At 33.5% G+C, this 25734-nt stretch overlaps 1 protein-coding gene and 2 long non-coding RNA genes across 4 annotated transcripts; 1 reads left to right on the top strand and 2 right to left on the bottom strand.

The window, feature by feature from the left end:
• Positions 1–1205: 1205 nt before the first annotated feature.
• On the top strand, positions 1206–4412 carry LOC134690897 (uncharacterized). Its single transcript, XR_010102047.1, has 3 exons — positions 1206–1423; positions 1970–1993; positions 4352–4412. It is a non-coding gene; the product is annotated as an uncharacterized LOC134690897 (long non-coding RNA).
• A 5017-nt stretch (positions 4413–9429) lies between these two features.
• Positions 9430–11653, bottom strand: LOC134690565 (uncharacterized). Of its 2 annotated transcripts, none has more exons than XR_010101973.1 (3): positions 11548–11653; positions 10717–10785; positions 9430–9955 (listed from the first exon to the last, which is right to left on the bottom strand). It is a non-coding gene; the product is annotated as an uncharacterized LOC134690565 (long non-coding RNA). The 2 variants fall into 2 exon arrangements; XR_010101972.1 differs by having other exon boundaries at positions 11320–11647.
• Positions 11654–21198: 9545 nt separating this feature from the next.
• LOC134690255 (uncharacterized) lies at positions 21199–25524 on the bottom strand. Its single transcript, XM_063550231.1, has one exon. It carries the CDS (start codon positions 25522–25524, stop codon positions 21199–21201), a length of 4326 nt encoding a protein of 1441 aa, XP_063406301.1.
• Between the last annotated feature and the right edge of the window lie 210 nt (positions 25525–25734).

Below are 25734 nucleotides of genomic sequence, written 5' to 3'. Positions count from 1 at the left end.
CGGCTGTGCAGCTTTTCCCTGTTTGTCAATAGTTTGAAATTTTGCAACACTCATTGTACAACGATAATTTTCATGTAAATTTTTTGGCTCTTATGATTTTATGGAATGATCATTTATGCTTCAGTAAATATGTTACCTCAATCAATTGCATGCAGCAACACAGATCTATTTGTCTTGTTGGAAGTTATGGTTCCACAGCATAGGCTAGTGCCATTTTTGAAAAGAGCTTTTAGTTAAGGACCAAGCAACAACCTAAAATATGGCAATATAACACACCATTACATTATTCTTACTTTACTTTTCATAGTTTTAAATTAGTGTGGGCCCAATGGTCAGGAACCTTTCATTTCTGTGAGAGAACCTTTGAATTTTGGAAAACAAAGGTTCATGGCCTACAATCTGTTACATTAGTACTTATTTTAGGACCATTGAATTTCTTGAGGAGGGCCTTTCACTCGAAACTTCAAATGGTCCAGGACTTAACATATTTTTAGGCAAATTGTAAAACTTACTTATAGCTTCAATCCTGTAAGTACATTAAGTATGTTAAGAGGGAGGGGTATCTGTGATCATTTTATTGTATAAAAATAAGGAAATGTGGTATGATAAACAATGATACAATTATTCCTAGACTATAGGACAAAGATATAAACAATGACAGTTTGTCCAACAGCCTTCAACAATGAGCAAAACCCATACCATATAATCATAAGGAAGTGTGGTTAGATAAACAATGATACAATTATTTTTAGATCAAAGGACAAAGATATAAACAATTACAGGTCGTCTAACAGCCTTCAACAATGAGCAAAACCCATGCCATATGATAATTAGGAGTTGTGGTATGATTAACAATGATGCAATTATTCCTAGACGATAGGACAAATATATAAACAATTTCATGCTGTCCAACAGCCTTCGACAATGAGCAAAACCCATACCATATGATAAAAAAGAGGTGTGGTATGATTAACAATGATACCATTATTCCTAGACCATAGGACACATTTATAAACAATTACAGGCTGTCCAACAGTCTTCAACAAGGAGCAAAACCCGTCCCATATAATATCTATAAATAGCCTTGGTATGATAAATCTTAAATATTTCAAAAGAAAAAATCCACTGCTGAAAACAACAATGAAGGAAAAACAAAGATTATACACAACTTCTAACTACATCCACTATGTTATAGGAAAAGCACATAGAAAATAAAAAAAAAACTAGTTGAATTTATTGTGACTGTTCTAGTAGATTATCAATAGTGTTTTAAGAAAATGTTTCTTGATATTTTTTATGTGTGCCTTAAAGCTGATAAAAAAACCTTTTGAAATTCTTAGACCTGGGAAAGTGCAACAGATGTTCTGGTGTTCCATGGAAAGAGTCACATTCTGCTTGTAGAATACATTTGTACATCATTTAGGTATGTTATCAAATCTTCAAGTTTTTTTTTTAGTTCAGTTCATTAACTTCTAATAGTGCAGTCTTATTGCCAGAAAAGTTGAGATAAATCACTGTTTCAATGCTATTATTATTCAATTAAAATTAGTATCTAAAAGAGGGACGAAAGATACCAAAGGGACAGTCAAACTCATAAATCTAAAACAAACTGACACCGCCATGGCTAAAAATGAAAAAGTCAAACAGAAAAACAATAGTACACTTGACACAACGTAGAAAACTAAAGAATAAACAACACGAACCCCAACAAAAACTAGGGATGATCCCAGGTGCCCCCGAAGGGTAAGCAGATCCTGTTCCACATGTGGCACCCGTCATGTTGCTTATGTGATTACAAATTCGGTAAATAGTCTAATTCGGTAGGTCACATTAATATATAAAAATATTAGGTCAGTATATTACATCCAATAATGATCATGTATTTTTAATTGGCAGTAACTATAATACATGTACCTCAATGATAACTCAACAGTATATATCGAATACAATTTTTCTTTTCTATTTTTAGGATATAATGGAGGATTGGCATGAGGTAAGATTTACTTAATAGTCTCCTTGTGTGGTTTTGTTCCCCATTAGTGTACAATTAGACAAAAACTAGTAGAATTCTTAGTGAACTACCAAACTACTTATTCCAAAAACAAAAAAATACAAAACTGGGACAAAGCAAGGTGCACTCTAAAACATTTCTACTCATTACACGGGTGACACAAACAGCATTTGAATCAGTATTCAGTAACTGATGACAAACAAAAATGCAGTTTAAGAAATTTAGGGAATACTTTTCAAGTATGAATGTACATGATGTATGAGGGGTGGACAGCTTTTGAGGGAGATGGGAAGTGGGGGCGGGAGGTTGGAGAGAAAAAAAATATCCTTAAAGGGGGTGGTGGGAGATAGTGTATTATTTATGTAGTACCTTCAGAATCCTTGTTTACAATTTCAAATATGTAACTGTAAGAAGGTCTGAAGAGTTATTTGAAAAAAATATTTGGACAATTTTTCTACATAAAAAAAAAATAAAAATACAGAAGTTATCTCCCCTTGCCATTGTTAAGTTCATGTGAGTTAAATAAGACGAATCTATTGTATGGTATACAGAGCTGACTGATACAACATACTTTTTTTCTTGTTAGGTTACATTCTCATTGCTTTTTAATATCCCACATCTACATTCATTCAGTCTACATTCATTTATATATGTATCTCTTTATGTAAAGTAATAGAGAGATTTCTACTAACTGATATTAAAAAGGATGAGAAAGTACCTAGGGGCAATTAAAGGACTAAGTAAATGAAACACAACTACATGTACATGTCTTTAAAAGAACAAAAGTAGGGGCAATTAAAGGACTAAGTGAATGAAAAACACAACTGCATGTCTTAAAAAGGACAAAAGTAGGGGCAATTAAATGACTAAGTGTATTACGTGTCTTTAAAAGGACAAACGTCAAAGTCCAGAAAATACTACAAGAAAGAAAAATCAAGGATATGCCAAATCTAGTCCATGATTCTATAAAAAAATAATTTTTGAAGGTTAACAATTTTTGTCAAGTCGCAGAAAGCTCGACATAGGGATAGTGATCCGAAAGCGGCTAATGTCTTAAAAGCTTCATATTTTAGAAGGTTGAAGACCTGGATGCTTCATACTTTGTATATAGATGCCTCATGTTATGAAGTTTCCGTCAGTCACATGTCCAATGTCCTTGACCTCATTTCCATGGTTCAGTGACTACTTGAAAACAATATTTTTTGTAATGTTAAATTCTCTCTTATTATAAGTTATAGGATTACCATAATTGGTATGTGTGTACCTTACAAGGTCTTCATGCCAGTTAGACAGTTTTCACTTGACCTCAACCTCATTCCATGAAAAAGTGAACAAGGTTAAGTTATGGTGGTCAGGTCCATATCTCAGATACTATAAGCAATATATCTAGTATATATTCAGTGTATGGAAGGACTGTAATGTGTATATGTCCAACTGGCAGGTGTCATCTGACCTTGAACTCATTTTCATGGTTCAGTGGTTACAGTAAGGTTTTTGTGTTTTGGTCTGTTTTTCTTATACTGTATGCAATAGGTCTGCCATATTTGGTGTATGGAATTCTTGTAAGGTGTACATGTCTAGCTGGCAGGTGTCATCTGACCGTGACCTCATTTTCATGGTTCAGTGGTCAAAAGTTCAGTTTTTGAGATTTGGTCTTTTTATTTAATACATTATGCAATATATGTCAACTATATTTGCTGTATGGAAATATTCTATGATGTATATGTCAATCGCACAGGTTTTATTTGACCTCGACCTCATTTTCACGGTTCATTGCTCAGAGTTAAGTATTTGTGTTTTGGTCTGGTTTTCTTAAACTATAACCAATAGGTCAACTTTATCTGTTGTTTGGAAGAATTGTTAGCTGTACATGCCTTGACCTCATTTTCATGGTTCATTGGTCAATGTTTAGTTTTCTTGGTTAATGTTAAGTTTATGTGACATTTGTGATAAAGCTTTTTATTTAGGACTATCAACATAATATCAATGATTAGTAAAGAAGGCGAGACATTTCAGTGTGTGCACTCTTGGTGTTTTTCTTTATAATATAAAATGCATAAATCCCAACAATTATATGATATTTAAAGAATTCCTCTCTGTCTGTTATTTGAAGGAAGGATACTACTAATTTATGTAGGCATTGCTAAACAGAAGAAAACATAATTATTACCTAATTTAACAGTAAGGACATTCATTACAATATATTTTTATTACGGTTTACTTACAGAAACTTACGACAGCTGCTGGGAATAGAGATATAGAAGCCTTAAAATTATGTCTACAGAATGGTGCAGACATTGATTATCAAGATTAAATGTAATTTCTATGTTATACTTACAGAAACTTACTACAGCTGCTAGGGATGGAGATATAGAAGCCTTAAAATTAAGCCTACAGAATGGTGCAGACATTGATTATCAAGATGTAAGTAAAATAGTCACATTCAAAAATACCTTATTTTAATAATTCATAGAAAAATCATTTGAAGATACAGCCTTTTGTGGTACATGTACAAAAAAGACACAAAACTACATGTTACTTAAAATTAAAGCACAGTGAAATAGTGAAAACTATAAGTAACTTCAAAATGTTGAATATTGTACATAAACACACGACAACAATTTACTTTAGAACTATAATAACAGAAGTATAAAAAATATAAAAACAAGTTGCTTCAGAACATAACAGATTGTACATAAGCAGTATAAAACAAACAAAGTTCTAAAAATTACTTCAGAACAGAACAAATCGTACACAAGCAGTATTAAACACACAACTACAAGTTACTTCAGAACTGAACAAATTGTACATAAGAAATATAAAACACACAGCTACAAATTACTTCAGAACATAACAGATTGTACATTAGCATAATAAAACACACAACTACGAGTTACTACAAAACATAACAGTCTGTACATTAGCGGTATATAAAACACATAGCAAGTTATTTCAGAACATAACAGATTGTACATAAGCAGTATAATATACTCAACCACAGGTTACTTCTGAACATAACAGATTGTACATCAGCAGTATAAAATCAGAACATAACAGATTGTACACAATCAGCAGTATAAAAAACACAGCTACAAGTTACTTGAGAACATAACAGATTGTACATCAGCAGTATAAATATACAACTGCAAGTTACCTTAGAACATAACAGATTGTACACAAGCAGTATAAAACACACAACTACAAGATACTTCAGAACATAACAAATTGTATACAAGCAGTATAAAACACACAAACTACAAGTTACTTCAGAACATAACAAATTGTACACAAGCAGTATAAAACATACAAAAACAAGTTACTTCAGAACATAACAGATTGTACACAAGCAGTATAAAACATACAAATACAAGGTACTTCAGAACATAACATTGTACACAAGCAGTATGAAACATAAAACTACATGTTATTTCAGAACATAACAGATTATACACAAGCAGTATAAAGCACATAACTACAAGTTTCTTCAGAACATAACAGATTGTACATCAGCAGTATAAAATATACAACTGCAAGTTACCTTAGAACATAACAGATTGTACATTAGCGGTATAAAACACATAACTACAAGTTTCTTCAGAACATAACAGATTGTACACAAGCAGTATAAAACAAAACACATAACGAGAAGTTACTTCATAACATAACAGATTGTACATTACCAGTATAAAACACACAACTACAAGTTACTTGAGAACATAATATAATAATATATCTGTATGGAAACTGATATTTATATCATTATACTGAATTTGATATTAAATCAAAATCTGTTTTATATTTAACAGTTTAAGTGAGAGAAAAAAAATGCATAAAGGTATTTTTCTCTCTCATTAATTGTTTTTGTTTGTTTTGAATTATAGTTGATAAAGTTCTTACTTTGAATATTTACAAGAACATTTTTTACACCAAGGTGTAAAACAAATATCACACATGTATGTTATTGCTTCACTTTGACCACATTCCTTAATATATACAAAATTATGTTGTTAATTAGACAGGTTTAATGGACAACAAATATTTGTCAGAATTATATAAAGTGGGGTCTCGTTTTGTTTTTCTACTCGCACTAAATCAGGAAATGTAACTATTATTATATTTCTTTGAAAAAGTTACTTTTTAAAAAAATTATCATTATTCTGAATCATGTTAATCAGACAGATTTAATCATTATATCAACAAATACTTGTTAGGATTATATAAAGTGAGATGTCATTTTACTCAGAGAATTGTAATGAATCCATTGATGTAAATATTTAATTCATTTCTTAAAAAAAAATAAAAAAAATTAACATGACAGTTCTGATGGAAGTTTGACATCTCACAAAAAAAAACAGTTTTGACCACTGATTCATGTGATATATATTTAGTTTATATTTATTACACAACATTGTCCAGTTTATCAGACAAGTTTTGATGTCAGTTGTATAATTCCAGGTTGGTGAAGTGTCAGCATTAATGGAGGCTGCCTTGTTTGGACACCTGGAGATCTGTAGATTCCTCATTGATAGAGGATGTAAGATCGACATCACAGATGTATGTTATCTACTTAGTCTGATCACATTACTATCAATCTACACTAAATCATGTTGTTAATTAGACAGGTTTAATGAACAAATATTTGTAATAATTATATAAAGTGGGGTCTCATTTTACTCATATTATTGTTCTGAATTAGAAAATATTACACCTTTTCATGTTTCTTAAAAAAAACATTTTATTAAAATGAATGATAATACTGAATCTACACTAAATCCTGTTGTTAATCAGACAGTTTTAATGAACAAATATTTGTAATAATCATATAAAGTGGGGTCTCATTTTGTTTGTTTTGTTCTACTGAATCCATTGATATAATTATTTTACACATTTCTTGAAAAAAATCTTTTTTTTAAGATATCAGGTTTAATGGAAGTTTTGACATTTCACAACAAAACATGTTTATTTATTGTTTATATACAATATAAATACAAGTGTGACTGGTCATTTTATTCAGTTTTGACCACTGATTCATGTGATATATATTTAGTTTATATTTATTACACAACATTGTCCAGTTTATCAGACAAGTTTTGATGTCAGTTGTATTATTCCAGGAGTTAGGAGAGACAGCATTAATGAGGGCTGCCATGGAAGGACACTTGGAGATCTGTAGACTCCTCATTGATACAGGATGTAAGATCGACATCACAGATATAGTATGTTATCTACTTAGTCTGATCACATTACTATTAATCTACACTAAATCATGTTGTTAATTAGACAGGTTTAATGAACAAATATTTGTAATAATTATATAAAGTGGGGTCTCATTTTACTCATTATTGTTCTGAATTAGAAAATATTACACCTTTTCATGTTTCTTAAAAAAAACATTTTATTAAAATGAATGATAATACTGAATCTACACTAAATCCTGTTGTTAATCAGACAGTTTTAATGAACAAATATTTGTAATAATCATATAAAGTGGGGTTTCATTTTACTTGTTTTGTTCTACTGAATCCATTGATATAATTATTTCACACATTTCTTGAAAAAAATATTTTTTAAGATATCAGGTTTAATGGAAGTTTTGACATTTCACAACAAAACATGTTTATTTATTGTTTATGTGCAATATAAATACAAGTGTGACTGGTCATTTTATTCAGTTTTGACCACTGATTCATGTGATATATATTTTGTTTATATTTATTACACAACATCGTCCAGTTTATCAGACAAGTTTTGATGTCAGTTGTATTATTCCAGGGTGGATGGACAGCATTAATGAAGGCTTCGGAGGGAGGACGCCTGGAGATCTGTCGACTCCTCATTGATACAGGATGTAAGATCGACACCACATCAGTATGTTATCTACTTAGTCTGATCACATTACTATAAATCTACACTAAATCATGTTGTTAATCAGACAGTTTTATTGAACAAATATTTGTAAGAATCATATAAAGTGGGGTCTCATTTTGCTTGTTTTGTTCTACTGAATCCATTGATATAATTATTTTACACATTTCTTGAAAAAAATATTTTTTTTAGATATCAGGTTTAATGGAAGTTTTGACATTTCACAACAAAACATGTTTATTTATTGTTTATGTACAATATAAATACAAGTGTGACTGGTCATTTTGTTCAGTTTTGACCACTGATTCAAGTGATATATATTTTGTTTAAGAAATAATTCCTTTATATTTGTCGATATTTTACACTGAGCGTTAGTGGTCAAATATAATGCCTACCCATGTTAAAATGAGCATAGAGCATGACACGAATGAATTATTTCGATTCTGTTAGGAAATATACAGTAATTTTATAGGTGAAGGGTACGAAAATACCGTAAAAATGTTCAAGCTTTTCCCGTTTTTTTCCCGAGGAGTCAGTGCATTACATTTCATATTTGATAAGTTCAAAAACTACAAGCAGGGTAAAAATATGTTGTTTTATAAAAAATATATAACAAAAGTTTATTCCTGCTGCTTAAATGTAAACATTTTAAAGGATAACGATGGAAATTACGTTTATATACACAGTAAGTTCATGCGCATGTGTCAAACATATTTTTTATGCTCATTAGAACACGGCTTTGTTTACAAAGTGTAATTGTAATAAGGACGTCATATTAGAATTATATTTATTACATAACATTGTCCAGTTTATCAGACAAGTTTTAATGTCAGTTGTAGGATATGTTGTATATTATTGATATTGACAACAAAGTATTGTACATTTAAATATTTACATGTTATTTGGTTATATTATAGGACAGTGGAAACACAGCTTTACATTATGCTGCTGGGAATGGATATCTACAGATCACAAGATGTCTGGTAGAACAAGGAGGTGCCACTCCCCTGGTTACAACACATGAGGTTATATTTTATAGTATATGCCCAGTGTTATCTATTAAGTAATGAATCACTAAAATTATGTATGGTTGGTCAAATGTTTTTTTTCAAGACTTTAGTCTTTTGATCATTTAAATTTAACTTTAAATATGAAAAAGTCTCATAGAAGGGCGTGGATGGGGTATACAGATATATGATAGTGTGGATGGGGTATACAGATATATGAGAGTGTGGATGGGGTATATAGATATAGGAGGGTGTTGATAGGATATACAGATAGAGGAGGGTATAGATAGGGTATACAGATATAGGAGGGTATGGATGGGGTATACAGATATAGAAGGGTGTGGATGGGGTATACAGATATAGGAGGGTGGGGATAGGGTATAGATATAGAAGGATGTGGATGAGGTATACAGATATAAGAGGATGTGGATGGGGTATACAGTTATAGAAGGGTGTGGATAGGGTATACAGATATAAAAGAGTGTGGATAGGGTATACAGATCCAGAAGGGTAAGGACAGGGTATACAGATATGGCTCAATTGTTTTTCCATAGGAGGTAATGGTAACGTTTTTTCCTGTAGCTCAGTCCATATCGTAAACTTGGATATGTATGATAGCTCGTTTCGAAGCTGTGACATTTTCACATATGTGGTTAAATTTTCAGGGTACGAAGTGAGATTACTTTTTCAGTAAATTAGCAAACCCCGAACATCCTTTTGTGATGCGGCTCCTTGTGGTAAAATATCCCCTTTTTAACACAATAAGTTCTTTGAAAATTTAATACTTTGAACACATTCAATAGCTCCATAGTTTTTACACATTTATTCTATGTTCCTCTACTTCCCTAATCACCACAAATAATTAAGTTCAGTCATTTGTTAAAAATATAAACATGTCCAATATCACTACATAGAGATTTTTTCTTTACACTTGACTTTTGAGTTCCTCATTTCAAGGCGCATTAGGGATGTTGTCCCATATTGCAATCCATAGTTTTGATTTTTCCAAATATTTTAATGTGATCTTCATCGGTATGACATTTTGAATAAATCTGTGTATTTTTGTCCATTTCTGAAAAAAATAAAGTTGTTTCAGCACTATAAGGCAATGACACTTTTATCCCTATATTTATTTATTTTGAATACAAAGTGTATGCATAATTAATTTCTTACAGTAGACCTTCACTAGTCAAAAGAAGGACAAAACATCTGAATGTTACCTTAAATTACAACAAACAGGCCCTGTTAAAGCATTCAATAAAATTTTCTGGTGCCTAAAAGTGCATTTTGACAGAAATTATGCAAAAATGAAGATTTCATAAAGAAAACACCAAAATACTTAATTATTCTAGCCAGTGGGAACCTGGTATTTTATACTGTAGAAACCACTATAAACTACTGTAAAAGTCATTTGAATCATATAATTAGAGTGCAATGAAGTGCAAATTTTCAAGACTTGTTCTTTCACATAATTGTATTTGAGAAAAAAATGTTTTTTACATGTATTTCAGTGAAAATCTTTTATCAGTGAGATATCAGCATTAGGTTTTAAAGGAAACATTGTGACATCACACGTAATATGGCATCATTAAATAACGAAATATCAAAATAATGCTAATTATAGTTTGCAGTGTTACATGAGGAACAGTTGCCGCAAGGTTTAACTTGAAATATGGAGTCTAAAAGATCAGTAACCAAGCATTTTCATTTAATGCCAAGACCATAGCAACAGTTTTCATATCAGTATATTTTTAACATACCGACTGTAATTTGAATTGCATAAATACCATAAATAAACAATTTAGAGCTTGCCAAATAAAACAAAATGCTTACCAGTTATTCAGGACCTTTTAAAACCTCTAGTTTGTCATCTCAGGTTAAAAAGTAATGATATGTCTGGAACTGAAATAAGACAAAAAAATTACTCAGGCTGTGTTATTATTTGGTTTAAATACATAAGTATTATTGAGAGAGCAAAAATCAAATTCTTGAACGTTTTATCGTAAAGAAAGAAAAATGCATCTCCCTTGTGGCTTATCAACCTCCATTTAAATCTTTTATATTAGAAGCAACGAGTGGTACCTAACTAGCTTAATAGTTGAAAAGGTGCAGCAATATAATGCCAATATTGTTTTCAAAAGATTTGTTGACCCTCCCCCTTTTTCACTGAGAAAAGACAATATCTGGTGATTTGCTAGTGTGCATTACAAATAATAATTCATGATTTCTTTAATACATGTACATGTTTGTCTGTTTATTAACTGCATATGATATCTACTGACTGACCATGGGTCAAATTATTGGATAAAAGCACGTGATGATGATGTATTTCACTTTACTCGTATGAAGTGTGTTGTCTCCCTTGATTATCAGCTATTCCTGTAAACCGGAGTGATAATTATTTAACAAAGACTGTATTGTGTCATGTTTACTTACAGATAAAACTATTATGTTAGTTCATGCCTTTTTCAATTCATAAACAAATTCCTTTCGGATCTCTCGGGGGTGTAAACAAAGTTAGAATTGTGCCTAAAAAAAGTGTTCAGCCCCGTGCCTGTAATGCTTTCTAAAAGCGAAAATTTCATTGAGTATCTGCTGGTATTTATCTATAATGGTTATCTGAAATCATCTGGGATATCTAGGTATAAATAAAAAAATACTTACTATCATTTTCACAATTTTCCCGGGTGTACAAGGTGAAATCATCCATAGATCACTCTGAAAACTTCTGATTTATCTTTTTGTGAATTAATTTGGCTCAATATCTTTAATTGTCTGGGATATGTATGATAGCTCGTTTCGAAGCTGTGACATTTTCACATATGTTGTTAAATTTTCGGGGTACGAAGTGAGATTACTTTTTCCGTAAATTAGCAAACCCCGAACATCCTTTTGTGATGCGGCTCCTTGTGGTAAAATATCCCCTTTTTAACACAATAAGTTCTTTGCAAATTTAATACTTTGAACACATCCAATAGCTCCATAGTTTTTACACATTTATTCTATGTTCCTCTACTTTCCTAATCACCACAAATAATTAGGTTCAGTCATTTGTTAAAAATAGACACATGTCCAATATCACTACACAGATATTTTTTCTTTACACATGACTTTTGAGTTCCTAATTTCAAGGCGCATTAGGGATGTTGTCCCATATAGATGGGTGTGGATAGGGTATATAGATATAGGAGGGTGTGGATTGGGGATACATATATAGGAGGGTGTGGATGGGGTATAAAGATATAAGAGGGTGTGGATAGGGTATACAGTTATAGGAGGGTGTGGATGAGGTATACAGATATAGGAGGGTGTAGATGGGGTATACATATATAGGAGGGTGTGGATGGGGTATACAGGTATAGGAAGGTGTGGATAGGGTATACAGATATAGGAGGATGTGAATGAGGTTTACAGATATAGGAGGGTGTGGATGGGGTATACAGATATAGGAGGATGTGGATGAGGTAAACAGATATAAGAGGATGTGGATTGGGTATACAGATAAAGGAGGGTATGGTTGGGTATATACAGATATAGGAGGGTATGGATGGGGTATATAGATGGGGTATATAGATGGGTCAAGATCCTTTATAGACCTTGAGATGAGGAACTCGGATGACGTAATTAAAAAAAAATATTAGTCGGCCATACAATTGTGGATGCTGTGATTTTAAAAATGGACATAAATGAACAATAAGAACTGTTTTATAGAGCTGATGTGATGAGAAAAGAAATATGTAGATTTGACCTGAAATAAATTATTAGAAAGGACAATTTTTTTATTGAATTTTATGATCAGAATTTTGGGATTATTTCATGAGGAGAGTGACATTTTTCACCATCTTCCGGGGTCCAGCAATTTGCGAAAAAAGAAATCTCACTTGCCACCCCGAAAATTTAACCAGACATGTATAAATGTATCAGCTTTGATATGAGCCATCATACATGTTGAAGTAAACGATATGGACTGAGCAACGGAGGAAAACATTACCATTACCGCCTATGGAGAATTAATTGTAAATGTATACCCAGATATAGGAGGGTGTGGATGAGGTATACATATATAGGAGGTTCTGAATGGGGTATACAGATATAGAAAAGTGTGAATGGGGTATATAGATATAGGAGGGTGTGGATGGGGTATACAGATATAGTAGGGTATGGATGGGGTATACAGATATAGAAGAGTGTGGATAGGGTATACAGATCTAGAAAGGTAAGGGCAGGGTATACAGATATAGATGGGTGTGGATAGGGTATACAGATATAGGAGGGTGTGGATGAGGTATACAGATATAGGAGGGTGTGGATGGGGTATACAGATATAGGAGGATGTGGATGGGGTATACAGATATAGGAGGATGTGGATGGGGTATACAGATATAGGAGGGCGTGGATTGGGTATACAGATGTAGATGGGTGTGGATAGGGTATACAGATATAGGAGGGTGTGGATTGGGGATATATATATAGGAGGGTGTGGATGGGGTATAAAGATATAAGAGGGTGTGGATAGGGTATACAGATATAGGAAGGTGTGGATGAGGTATACAGATATAGGAGGGTGTAGATGGGTCAATATGCGCATTAGATATTCCATAGGCCATAATGTTAACGTTTTCTTCTGTTGCTCAGGCCATATCGTAAACTTGGATATGTATGATAGCTCGTTTTGAAGCTGAGACACTTGGACATATGTGGTGCGATTTTCGGGGTGGCAAGTGTGATTCGTTTTCCCGTCAAGTGCCCAACCCCGAAAGATAGTGAAAAATGTCACTCTCCACAGGAAATAATCCCAAAATTCTGACCATAAAAATCATTAAAAAATATGTCCTTTGTAATTTTTTGATCAGGTTTATTTTTGTATACTTTTTTTCACATCACATCAGCTCTATAAAACACCAGTCCTAGTTCATTTATGTCAATTTTTAAAATCACAGCTCCCACATATGCATGGCGGACTAATTTTTTAATGAGAGTCAAAAATCTGTGTTCCTCATCTCAAGGTTCTTTAGGGGTCTTGTCCCATATTAGATCAGCTAATGTAAAATTCCACTTATTTTGCAGTTTGTATCCCTTCAGTACACATTTCTGAACAATTCTGTGAAGTTTTGGCCATATCTGAAATAAAATAAGGTCATTTTAATACTTTTAGGTAGCAATGTTTATAACTGTTTAATACCATTTTTAAGAAAGAAAAAAACACAATAAGCATATGTTATAAATTTTCATTTTAAACATTTGTTTTAACTTTTTTTGGTATAACTGCAATTCATAAGCCTCTTTAACCTTACAGACTTTCTACAAATCATCTTTTTTTGTTGATAAATCATGAAAATATAGTGTTTTTCACTTAAAAACTATCAGATTTAAGAAATTTGTCCACCCTGAGAGTCTTGTTTTCTATTATATTTTTTTTTATTGAATAAAAAGCTCTTATATCTTTGCATTACTGTAAAGATTAGTCATAGACCTTTCCAAAACTAGTCTTGTTTTTAAAATCCATCAAGTAATAAGATTTTTAGAGGTTTTTTTTGTATGTGTCATGAAAGTGGGAAAAATGGGTTATTTTTTTGGTGAAGAGTACATTGTGACGTCATGGTTTTTGTGACGTCATTGCATTATGACATCATAATTTAGAGTTGTACACAACTTACCGAGTGTAGTAATTTTGAAAAATGAAAGGCAAAAAGAAACGAAACAAATTTAAGGTTGGTAACCAAGCTTATGGCAGATTTTACAGTATTGTGTTCTGTCTCCTACTTTCATGTTGCTAACGTGACGGAGACATAAATTAGTAACGTTAGCGACATTGGGACATGTCACATGAGCAACAACATCTTTAAAAGTTAAAATGTATGCACACAGTGATGTTTAATATATGCCTGGAGTAATAAAATTGTACAGTCTGGTTTAGAATTTCTAAATATACAGAATGTCATTTGCAGGTGTACTTTATATCAAATGAATACACAAGAAACCAATTCGTAATAGTAACATTAGCAACATCTACTATCATGACATTACGTTTTGTTGCGAACGTCTTTTTGATGGACGGAATATATTTAAGGTCCTCTTGTAACGATATTACATACAACTTACCTTCTTTGCTTCCCCATCATGTGAAGGAACTGACTCTGAATCTATTTCTGCAAAGGGCGATATCGTAACTCCTATACAGGAGAGTTACAGATCTAAATATATGTTGCTCACGTGACACTGATTTGGACGGAAACCTCGAGCAGTAACGTTCGCAAAAAATAAAACAGCCAATGATATTGATTCCTCAAGTCCTTTGACCCCCTTACGTCATCCAAATTTAATATGATTGCTATTTTCAATTATTTATAAAACCCGGGATAAAAATAACTTCAATGGGCTGTCTGAGAACCAACAAGAAAATTGCGATCGTGACATACCACAATGGACGGAAAAGACGTGACGTTAGCAACAATATTATTTAATTACCTTTTTTAGCCTTTACCAATAAAAATCTGCCTTAAAGTTATGATTGAAACACAAAAGAAGACTTTTTATTAAAATATAAGTCCATGTTATTAGGCTCCACTTATAAATAATACTTCAAAATTCCACTCCAAATAAGCTGTATGTCAGTAAAGTAGGTCATGATGTCTATTCCATGTCCAATATTTTGAAATTAAAAACCCTCTAATTCTAACAAAAAACACAAACACAGAGTAATTTTTATTTTTATTTACTCAGAAAGACACATTTTATTCAATAACATAATGCATTACTCCATTACACAGTCTGTTTCACAGTTTCAGCAATTGCTTTTTTGATGGATACAAAAAAACAGCAATTCCTTCTTATTGTAAAATCTGCCTTATTTATCATGTTATGATTCCCTAGCAACAAATCAAGATTGCAATGGTGTTGCTCCATCTACAGCTCCATCTACACCTCCATCTACACAGGTTTTAAAAAATTCATCTATGCAAGTATCATCTGCATCATCTAAAAGTGAATTTACTAATTCAACTACAAATGTATTGCCAAAAAAACCCACAGAATCCCTCTGGTTACCCCGCCTTACTGAAAAGGATTTTAAATTGTATTCTAAAGAAAGTTATGATAAGAAGTCATATGTAGCACCTCAGACTGAAAAGTGTGCTACTACCGTGAAACTCCTTCGTCCACATAAAGTGTCTGATGACTATTTGGATGAATTTTTAGGTGATACAAATACAGAAAATAGAACCGTGGATAGAGATTTAAATATTTTAATGATGAATAATCTAATAATTTGTCATATAAATGAAAGTCCACATTGTAATGTTCCACATTTTGAACTTGTGCAAGAGACTCAGTGGGGTCTCGGTTGGATTTGGGAATTAAAATGTACAAAGTGTAAGTTTATATCAGAAAAATATAAACTGTTTAGAGAAATTGAAACTGGGCGTCCTGGCCGCAAGAGTGCCAGCATAAACTATGGGTTTCAAACTGGTGTAATAAACTCTAACATAGGTAATGATAGCGCGCGAGTACTTTTGACCAGTTCGTGTATTCCTCCTATGGCAAGAACAACAATGCAAAGAATAACCAATAATGTATGTGACAAGGTTGTTAAACTTGCTAATGAGGAAACTAAAAAGGTGGTTGAGAATTTTAAAAGGAGAAATGAAACCTTAGGGTTAAATAAAAATAGTCCAATAAAATTACAAATGGATGGTACTTACCAGAGTGTTTATATTAAAAGTAGACATAAATGGGTCAAAATGCCTCACAAGCAATTGGCATTGCCTGTGAGAATGAAACTGACAGTCATGATGTTATAGGATTTCACTTAATAAACAAACTATGCTGGGTCGGTGCATGGTTACGGGGTAAAGGTTATGATGTTGAATGTCCTAACCATGAGCATTGTACAGCAAATACCAATAGGTATGATCCTTTGAGTGAAAAGGATCTAGGGTATGAAATAGGTAAAAAAATTGCCACAAATGAGTTACTTGTAGATTATTGCACTACTGATGGTGATGCAAAAAGTGTAAAAGGTTTACAAGAGGCAATGCAAGAGGTATTTGGTCCCTTATGGTCGGTTAACAGACTTGCCGATACAATTCATAGGGGTCAAAGTCAGTTCCGTGAAGGAATTCGAGCAAATTTTAGTGTCGGTATGTTCCCTGGTGTAACAAAAGCTCAGAAAAATGATATAAAAACAGCTTTTGCAAATGATATAAAACTAAGGTCACATGGTATAATGAAATCATTATTTATGAAGTACAATGGTGATCGACAACAAATTTCAAAATGCTTGCCTGGTATTGTTCGGTCTGTGGTAAATTGCTACAGTGGTAATTGCGGTGATACGTGTAGATGGAGCATAACACTTTGTAATGGTGGTAAAAAAACAAGCTGGTGGTATAAATCAATAAACCTAAATAGCCATGGCTTACAAAATGGGTCTCTGATACCAACTGACAGAGACAAATTATTAATAGAATCATTGCTAGAGATGAAACTCTCGCAGAGTGCGTTAGATCAAATGAAATTTTTCAGTAACACTAACAAGTGTGAGTCTGTAAATAGGACTATTTCCACATACCTACCAAAAAATAAGAATTTCTCCCGCAATGCCATAGGTCGTGCTTCTGCAGCAGTCTTGAAAGTAAATAATAATAGAGATGTTGCCTTGGTTAAAACTCTAAAAGCTGTTGGCTGCACAATGGGTAAAAAGTCTCGTGCTGCAGTAGCTCTGAAAAAAATACGTAAACTTGAAATGTATGATAGTGCATATCAAAAAAGTTCAAAAGTAAAATATCGAAGGTTACAGGCTCGTAAAAGGCAGGCGATTAATTTTCTGCTTCACAAAAGTTTTGAAAATGGGATAAAGGTCCAAGACATTGAAACATACCACACACAGCATCATACATGCAAATTTAGACACATGTATATATTGCATAAACATTTGTGTTTCCTATACTGCACACATTAGTTGAAACTGAACATACAAGGAAATAAAATAAAATAAAATAAAATAAAATCATGTCCATATTTACTTCCATTCTGTTTTGCAACTATTTTAGTTCTGTAGGCTTTTTCTTTTACTTTTTGCTATCCTAATTTTATAATTTTGTAGTTTTTGTTTGATTTGTCTGGTTTTTATATTGAGGATTTCTTTTAACTCGTGCTTACTTCAGTTGGTTCATGTGGTTTGATCGTCCCAATTTCCAGACACAGTTAAAAATACATTTGTAAACAACAAGAGTTACTCCCCCTTCTATGTAAAGTAAAATGTAAACACTCGTGAAACCAGCCGTAAATGTTTTACATCAGGTTAATAAACATGCATGTTTGTTTCAGTGTCTTGGAGGGTAAGAGGGAGGGCTTTTATCCCATTTTCATTTTTTTTAGCAGTGTAAGAAACTTGTATTTGAGGAAATGATTCGTGCATAATGAAATGTGCAGTTGTCACCTCGGGGAGACTTAAATTTTAGAATTAAAAATATAACAAACCACAGTTTAAGATGCAGCATGCAGTTAGGATATGTTGTGCCATGCAGTTCATGAGTGGTGCATTTTTGTGAAGCTACACAGACCTTACGGTGGTTATTTAAATCATGGGGCTCAAAAATTATATGGTCAGCATTAACACACAAGGCATTATGACAGAGATGGGAGGCATCTAAATTTCTATCAATATCAATTGTTTTTAGCTGTAACATTTTTGACAAGCGTGCAACATTCATTTTTGTCCTTTTTCCATTTGGATAAGCCACATTTAGCATCCCTAACATATAATTTCTTTTCCTCTGAATGGCCCCTGTCCAGATTTTACACGACCCATTTTCTGCATCAATGCAATTTAACAACAGAATATTGATATATTTTTGATAAAAATCAAAAGTTTGAGAAGCCATTTTGTATTGTTTTGATTAATTAGCACTAAAAGAGTGTAACTGACCTTGATTTCAGCAGCTTTCATCCTAATATTGTAGTCACTGAGCCATGAAACACTCCATCACCTTTGAAATTAAAGGTCACAAGATGGGTCAATATGCGCATTAGATATTCCATAGGCCATAATGTTAACGTTTTCTTCTGTTGCTCAGGCCATATCGTAAACTTGGATATGTATGATAGCTCGTTTTGAAGCTGAGACACTTGGACATATGTGGTGCGATTTTCGGGGTGGCAAGTGTGATTCGTTTTCCCGTCAAGTGCCCAACCCCGAAAGATAGTGAAAAATGTCACTCTCCACAGGAAATAATCCCAAAATTCTGACCATAAAAATCATTAAAAAATATGTCCTTTGTAATTTTTTGATCAGGTTTATTTTTGTATACTTTTTTTCACATCACATCAGCTCTATAAAACACCAGTCCTAGTTCATTTATGTCAATTTTTAAAATCACAGCTCCCACATATGCATGGCGGACTAATTTTTTAATGAGAGTCAAAAATCTGTGTTCCTCATCTCAAGGTTCTTTAGGGGTCTTGTCCCAGATGGGGTATACAGATATAGGAGGGTGTGGATGGGGTATACAGATATAGGAGGGTGTGGATAGGGTATACAGATATAGGAGGATGTGGATGGGGTATACAGATATAGGAGGGTGTGGATAAGGTATAAAGATATAAGAGGGTGTGGATAAGGTATACAGATATAGGAGGGTGTGGATAGGGTATACAGATATAGGAGGGTGTTGATGGGGGATACATTTATAGGAGGGTGTGGATGGGCTATACAGATATAGGAGGGTATAGATAGGGTATACAGATATAGGAGGGTATGGATGGGGTATACAGATATAGGAGAGTGTGGATGGGGTACAGGCCTCTACAATAACTTTTTTTTCAACTTGTCCAGTAGAACAAGTACATACCAAAACTTACTTGTCCGAATGAAATTGTAACTCGTCCAAAAAAAATCTTAATAATAACCTTATTTGCATTTCAAGTTGATTCAAGGAACAAAATGAATTAAAAAAATTGAACAGAATTTGATTTATATCCTTTGAAATACTTTTAAAAGATAGGAGCCATGAATAACTGAATTTAGTTGTGTCACAGGACTTAGGTTCTAGTTTTTATCAATGCTAAAGTCTCATCATACTTTGCACATGAGGCACCATCTGATTGGCCTCTAAATGTACACTCATTGGATTTTTGTCCTTTTTTTTTTTTTAAGTTGAAAAAAGTTTATTCAAATGCAATCAATAAAAAGAATATGAGGTATGATTGTCAATGAGACAAAAGACCAAATGACACAGAAATTAACAACTATAGGTCACTGCATTGCAAGTATTGTTTTTTTCTACATAAAGATCAAACATGATTTGATGATTTTTTTGTAAATAATTTCCTCATTCTTATTTAAAAAATGGGTTATGGACATTGGTATTAATTATTATAAAGCAACAAAATAAGGTAGGAAAAGAGGTTCTGATTTGTCTTGGTCCAGAAATGTCTACTGCTTTGCCAAATAGTCTATTAATCATGTCTATGAAATATGTCTCCTACGGTGCCAAACTGTCTATTAAACTTGGAGCCGAATCATTTCCGAGCTGGTGACGAACTGTCTTGTAAAGTTACCTTATCTAAATCGGACAAGCGTTATTGTCAAGGCCTGGGGTATACAGATATAGGAGGGTGTGGATGGGGTATACAGATATAGAAGGGTGTGGATGGGGTATACAGATATAGAAGGGTGTGGATGAGGTATACAGATATATAAAAGTGTGAATGGGGTATACAGATATAGGAGGGTGTGGATGGGGTATACAGATATAGACGGTTATAGATTGGGTATACAGATATAGAAGGGTGTAAATGGGGTATACAGATACAGAAGGGTGTAAATGTGTTATACAGATATAAGAGGGTATAGATTGGGTATACAGATATAGGAGGGTATAGATGTGGTATACAGATATAGGAGGGTATAGATTGGGTATACAGATATAGGAGGGTATAGATGGGGTATACAGATATAAGAGGGTATAGATTGGGTATACAGATATAGGAGGGTATAGATGGGGTATACAGATATAGGAGGGTATAGATGGGGTATACAGATATAGGAGGGTGTGGATGGGGTATACAGATATTGTAAAACTTGGTTGGCTGATAATATATTATAACTCCAGCTCCTGTGGAGAGAAGAATAAACATTACATAATATACAGATATAACACATTCCCGCGTCTTTCTTTAAACTAAAAGTTAATTGTCTGTTGGCAAAACTTGAAATGTTAATGGTCTATTCCATGCGAGAATTTAAAATATTCAAGAAAACAAAACAAATGTCTAAATTTTTAACATTGTCAATTTGAATGTTCGGTTTCAATTTCATGGTCCTTTCCCAGTACTGAGAACTTTGATCAAAGGATGGAAATCAGCTCCTGCTTTAGTTAAACAATCCGAAATCTGGCTGCTGGTTTTAATCCATGTGACTGTGATGTCACCAAGACTAACACTTTCTTTGATGCTAGCTAAATCTAAACACAACCGTTTCTCAGAAATAAGTTTTGTTGAGTGAATGTTTTGACACAGAGATTTGTTGTCTGTAAAACAATTGATTGGAATAGATTCTTCTGCATTTAATTTTATCATTTCTTGAAGAATGCTCCTTACAAAATAACAAGCATCTAGTCCATCAACAAGTGATAAAGCTTCTGCAGCTAGAGTACTTTTAACAACTCGTCTGATTTTCTTTGAAGACCAAGAAATTGGGCAATTTTTTCCATTTTGTCCGCGTAGAAATATCACATATCCACCGGCACTTGAAACACGATCAGATAAATTGGCATATGAGGCATCCGTATAGAGTATTAACTCAATGTTCTTTAGACTTTCTAAGTTTGGATATTTAATTCTGTATGAATTGTTTTTAGCTTTTCTGATTACTTTATTCAACTTTGATTGAGTCTTAGCTTCACTTAGCTGTACAGAAGTAGAAAGATCCAAAACATCAAAGCACAAATCAGGTCTACTCTGTGTGGCAATCCAGTGTAACTGACCAACAATTTCTGGATATATACCATTCTTAATGTCAGCTCTATCAACTTGCTTCAGTTCATCTGTATAATCATGTTGTTGTAAGAATATATCATTGCCTTCATGTTGAATATTAAGACCTATATATCTGAAACTACTGTCTAATTCTTTCCCACAATCAAATTTGTCCCTGAGTTGACATATAACCTGCGTTTTGAAATGTTCACTTCCTGCCCATAGAAAATCATCTACATGCATTAGGAAAAGTCCCTCAAGATTGTTGTTTTTGTGCCAATAAAATATGGCAGGATCAATCTTAGACTGAATACACTCCAGTTGTAGAAGTTCTCTTTTAACACTAAGAAACCAGTTCCTAGAGGCATCAATAAGCCCATAAACACACTTGTTTAGTTTCCATGCTACTGGTTTATCAGAAGAAAGCTCTTTTGGAGGTTTTACAAAAATAATTCTGTCTATTTCTTTACCTTGTAAAAATGCTGCCTTTATATCTATTGAATGAATGTCAAACTCAGAAGTGGAAGCTATAGCTAAAAATAACCTAAGGCTTTCTTTGTGTACTGTTGGTGAATCTGATTTTACTTCATTTTCTTCCTCAAACCCTCTCACTACCAACCTAGCTTTCACTTTTCTTTCTCCATTCATTTCTTTTTCTGTAATAACCCATCTTGTTGACATTAATTTTTGGTCTGAATATGGAATTTCATCATAAACTTTAAATGATTTCCAATTGTCCATTTCTAGCTGTTTAGCATGTTTCACTTGGTTCTCATTATGCCTAGATTGAGGAACAACAACTGCATTAACTTCATCTACATCTTGTTCTGTACGCCACTCTTGAACATCTTTGGCAAAATCTATGCCAACCTGAGCATCTTCATTCTCATCCTGAAGGTTCAAATAAGCCCAATTTTTTCCACTTGATTTACCACCTTTACTAACAACCTTAGCTTTGACCCATGTGTCATTTTCTTTCATTTTGTATACTATGTTTTCTCCAACATGTGGAATATCTTTGGTTTTCTTTTCCTTTGGCCTTACAGGCTCTTCAATGTTATCAAATGCTGCTCCAGGTGCAATATTTTGATCTACTTGTTCATTGTCATCATTTTGCATTTGAGGAGGTTGTATATTTTGCTGATGATCATTTTCATTTTGTACAGGTTCTTGTTCCTCTATATTCTGTTCCACATTTCTATTGATGTTTTCCTCCTCATCATCACTATCATAAAATGCAGTCTGATGAATTTTCTCTCTAACTGGTTGTACATTGCTTTTGTTTACACTTAGTTGCTTAGATGGCATATCATTAAACTCTGTTCCACACCTGATGAGCCTACATGGATGCACCCTGACATATATACTTCCATGCCTTACAAATACTACTTTGCCATCTTGACCAAGGACGGTTCCAGGTCCTTTCCACTTATTATCATCATCTCTTTTGTAATAAACTTTATCTCCATGCTGAAAACATTCACCAGAGGCTCTAATTTTATGACGTAGAGCCCTTCTTATTCTTTCTGATGACTCGGCTTGTATGAAAGCACGCCTACCAGAGTGCAATGCATTTAGATGATTGGCAAATGTCTGACTGACTGTATTGTGCTCCAAAGCAGGAGGTTTATCATTAAGCACATTTGGCAAGTTTGGGTTTGTTCCAAAAACAAGTTGATACGGGCTCCATCCATATACCATCGAGAGACTGTTTTTTGCATTCAAAGCCCATACTAAAGCTACTTCTAGATTTAGTTTTGGTTGATCTTCCAATATTTTGGCAACACAGTCATCAACCACAGCATGATTACGTTCACAAATACCATTCTGCCAAGGACTATAAGCAGCAGTATTCATTACATCAATGTTTAGGTTAGCACACATATCACGGAAAATTTCATTTGCAAATTCACCACCATTGTCAGCTAGGAAACGCTTTGGAGGTCCCATTCCACTCCCTATCCACAGAGACATTATCTTGTCCGCTATGACATCTGGTGTTTTCCTTTTGATAACTGTAGCCAGACTAAATCTTGTTGCAATATCAATTAAATGCAAAAAGTATGTGTTTGGTTTCCATTCTTTCAAATCAACAGCAACCACTTCATTGAACTCAGTGGCCAACGGAAGTGAAACCACTGGTCGAGCTGGAGTTTTCTTATATTTCTTGCAGACATCACAACCTTCTGTTATTTCATCTACACAATCTAAGTGTTCTTTGGTGTAACCACCTGCATCTTTCAACAAAGTTTTCAGTCTTTTAGCTGATGGATGAGCAAACTGCTTATGAAGTTTTTCTATGATTTTGGTTTTGTCTTTGGTCATTTGTGTTGCTACAAGTGCAGCGGCTGTAACTTTAATATCAACTTTCAATTGATCTATTGGTACGCAATAATGCCCTGATGATGTGCACTGCAGTTGAACATCTTTTCCGAAAATATTTGCACTATCATTTTCAAGATCTAGCTTCATTTTTGCTTTCTTCATGGAGTCCTTACTCAACAACAATGGTATATCGCTTGTTACAACATCTGCCTGAATTTCACATTCAACACCTGCAATAGCACATGGAAAAGTAACCTTCTTTGTTGATTGGAGAACTGTACCTCCACCAAATTTGAAAAGAGTTTCACTTGGGTTTTCCACTACTTTTTCCCTTATAGAAGAGTCTAGGGAGTCTAAATAACACTTCATCCATGTTTCCCCTGCCACTGTGGAAGTACAAGCACTATCTAATATTGCTGAATTGGCAGATTCGTTCAAAAGAACAAGAGCTTCCTGTGACTTATTTCCAGTAAACAACACAGCTTTTTCAACACCTTGATTTGCCTTGGCCATATTTTCATAAGAGTGTGGGCATTGCTTTACCAAATGTCTAATTGAATCACAACTGAGACAACGTAGTGGCAAACCATCAGGTCCATTTGAATTGACAGATTTGTTGAATTTTGCTTTGTAATTAGAGTTGCTTTGTGGCCTATAATCACCTGCTCTATTTGAACTTTGATTCCCTCTGTATCCTCTACCTCGTCCAAAACGATTCCTTGAATAATTTACCTCTTCATCGGCCATACATGCTGATTCCACTTTAATTCTGTCTCCCATATCTTTGCTAGCTTGCTGTCCAAAAAACTTTTTAAGAGAAGTTGCCATCTGCTTGAAAAGTGATTCTACTTGCTCGTAATTGACACCGGTTAACACTAATTGTCGATCTTTCATTTCTAATTCTGAGTATTCTAACAATTTAAACGCTAAAACAGGCTGTGGCAGTTCCATTTTAAACTTTTTGGTTTTGTTGTACAATTTCTCAAATTCTGTTACATACTCCTCCATTGAACTAACCTTACTACGCCTAAATCTATCAAACTCAGAATATGCTTCATAAGCTTCGCTTAGCTCATCTTTCTTAAATATTTTGTCCATAAATTCAATGAGCTTATCTACTCCATCATCTGCATTTAAGGCTTCTAAACTCAAGTCGCTAAACACTTTATCTCGGATGGAATTTAGTCCTTCTTCAGGAAGTGACAACGCTATCGCTATACCCATCTTCTTTTTGTCTAGATCAGTCAAGGCCTTCCAAGCTTTAATTTCATCAATCCATCTGCTATAAGGCTTCTGTTCAGTAAATACAGGTGGTACTTTATAGTTGACTGATGCCATATTAACTCTACACTCTACAGTACAATTCGCTAATCTACAATTTACTTCGCTAATCTTCAATTCAGTTCACTAATTTTCAATTCACTTCGCTAATTTTCAATTCACTTCGCTAATTTTCAATTCACTTCGCTAATCTTCAATTCACTTCGCTAATCTTCAATACACTTTGCTAATCTACAAAACAGTTCGCTAATCTACAATACTGAATAT

Source organism: Mytilus trossulus, chromosome 11 (assembly GCF_036588685.1).
Source record: "Mytilus trossulus isolate FHL-02 chromosome 11, PNRI_Mtr1.1.1.hap1, whole genome shotgun sequence".
Taxonomy (NCBI): domain Eukaryota; kingdom Metazoa; phylum Mollusca; class Bivalvia; order Mytilida; family Mytilidae; genus Mytilus; species Mytilus trossulus.
Note: the sequence above shows the minus strand (reverse complement) of the source record. Positions and strands in the feature narration are given on the sequence as shown.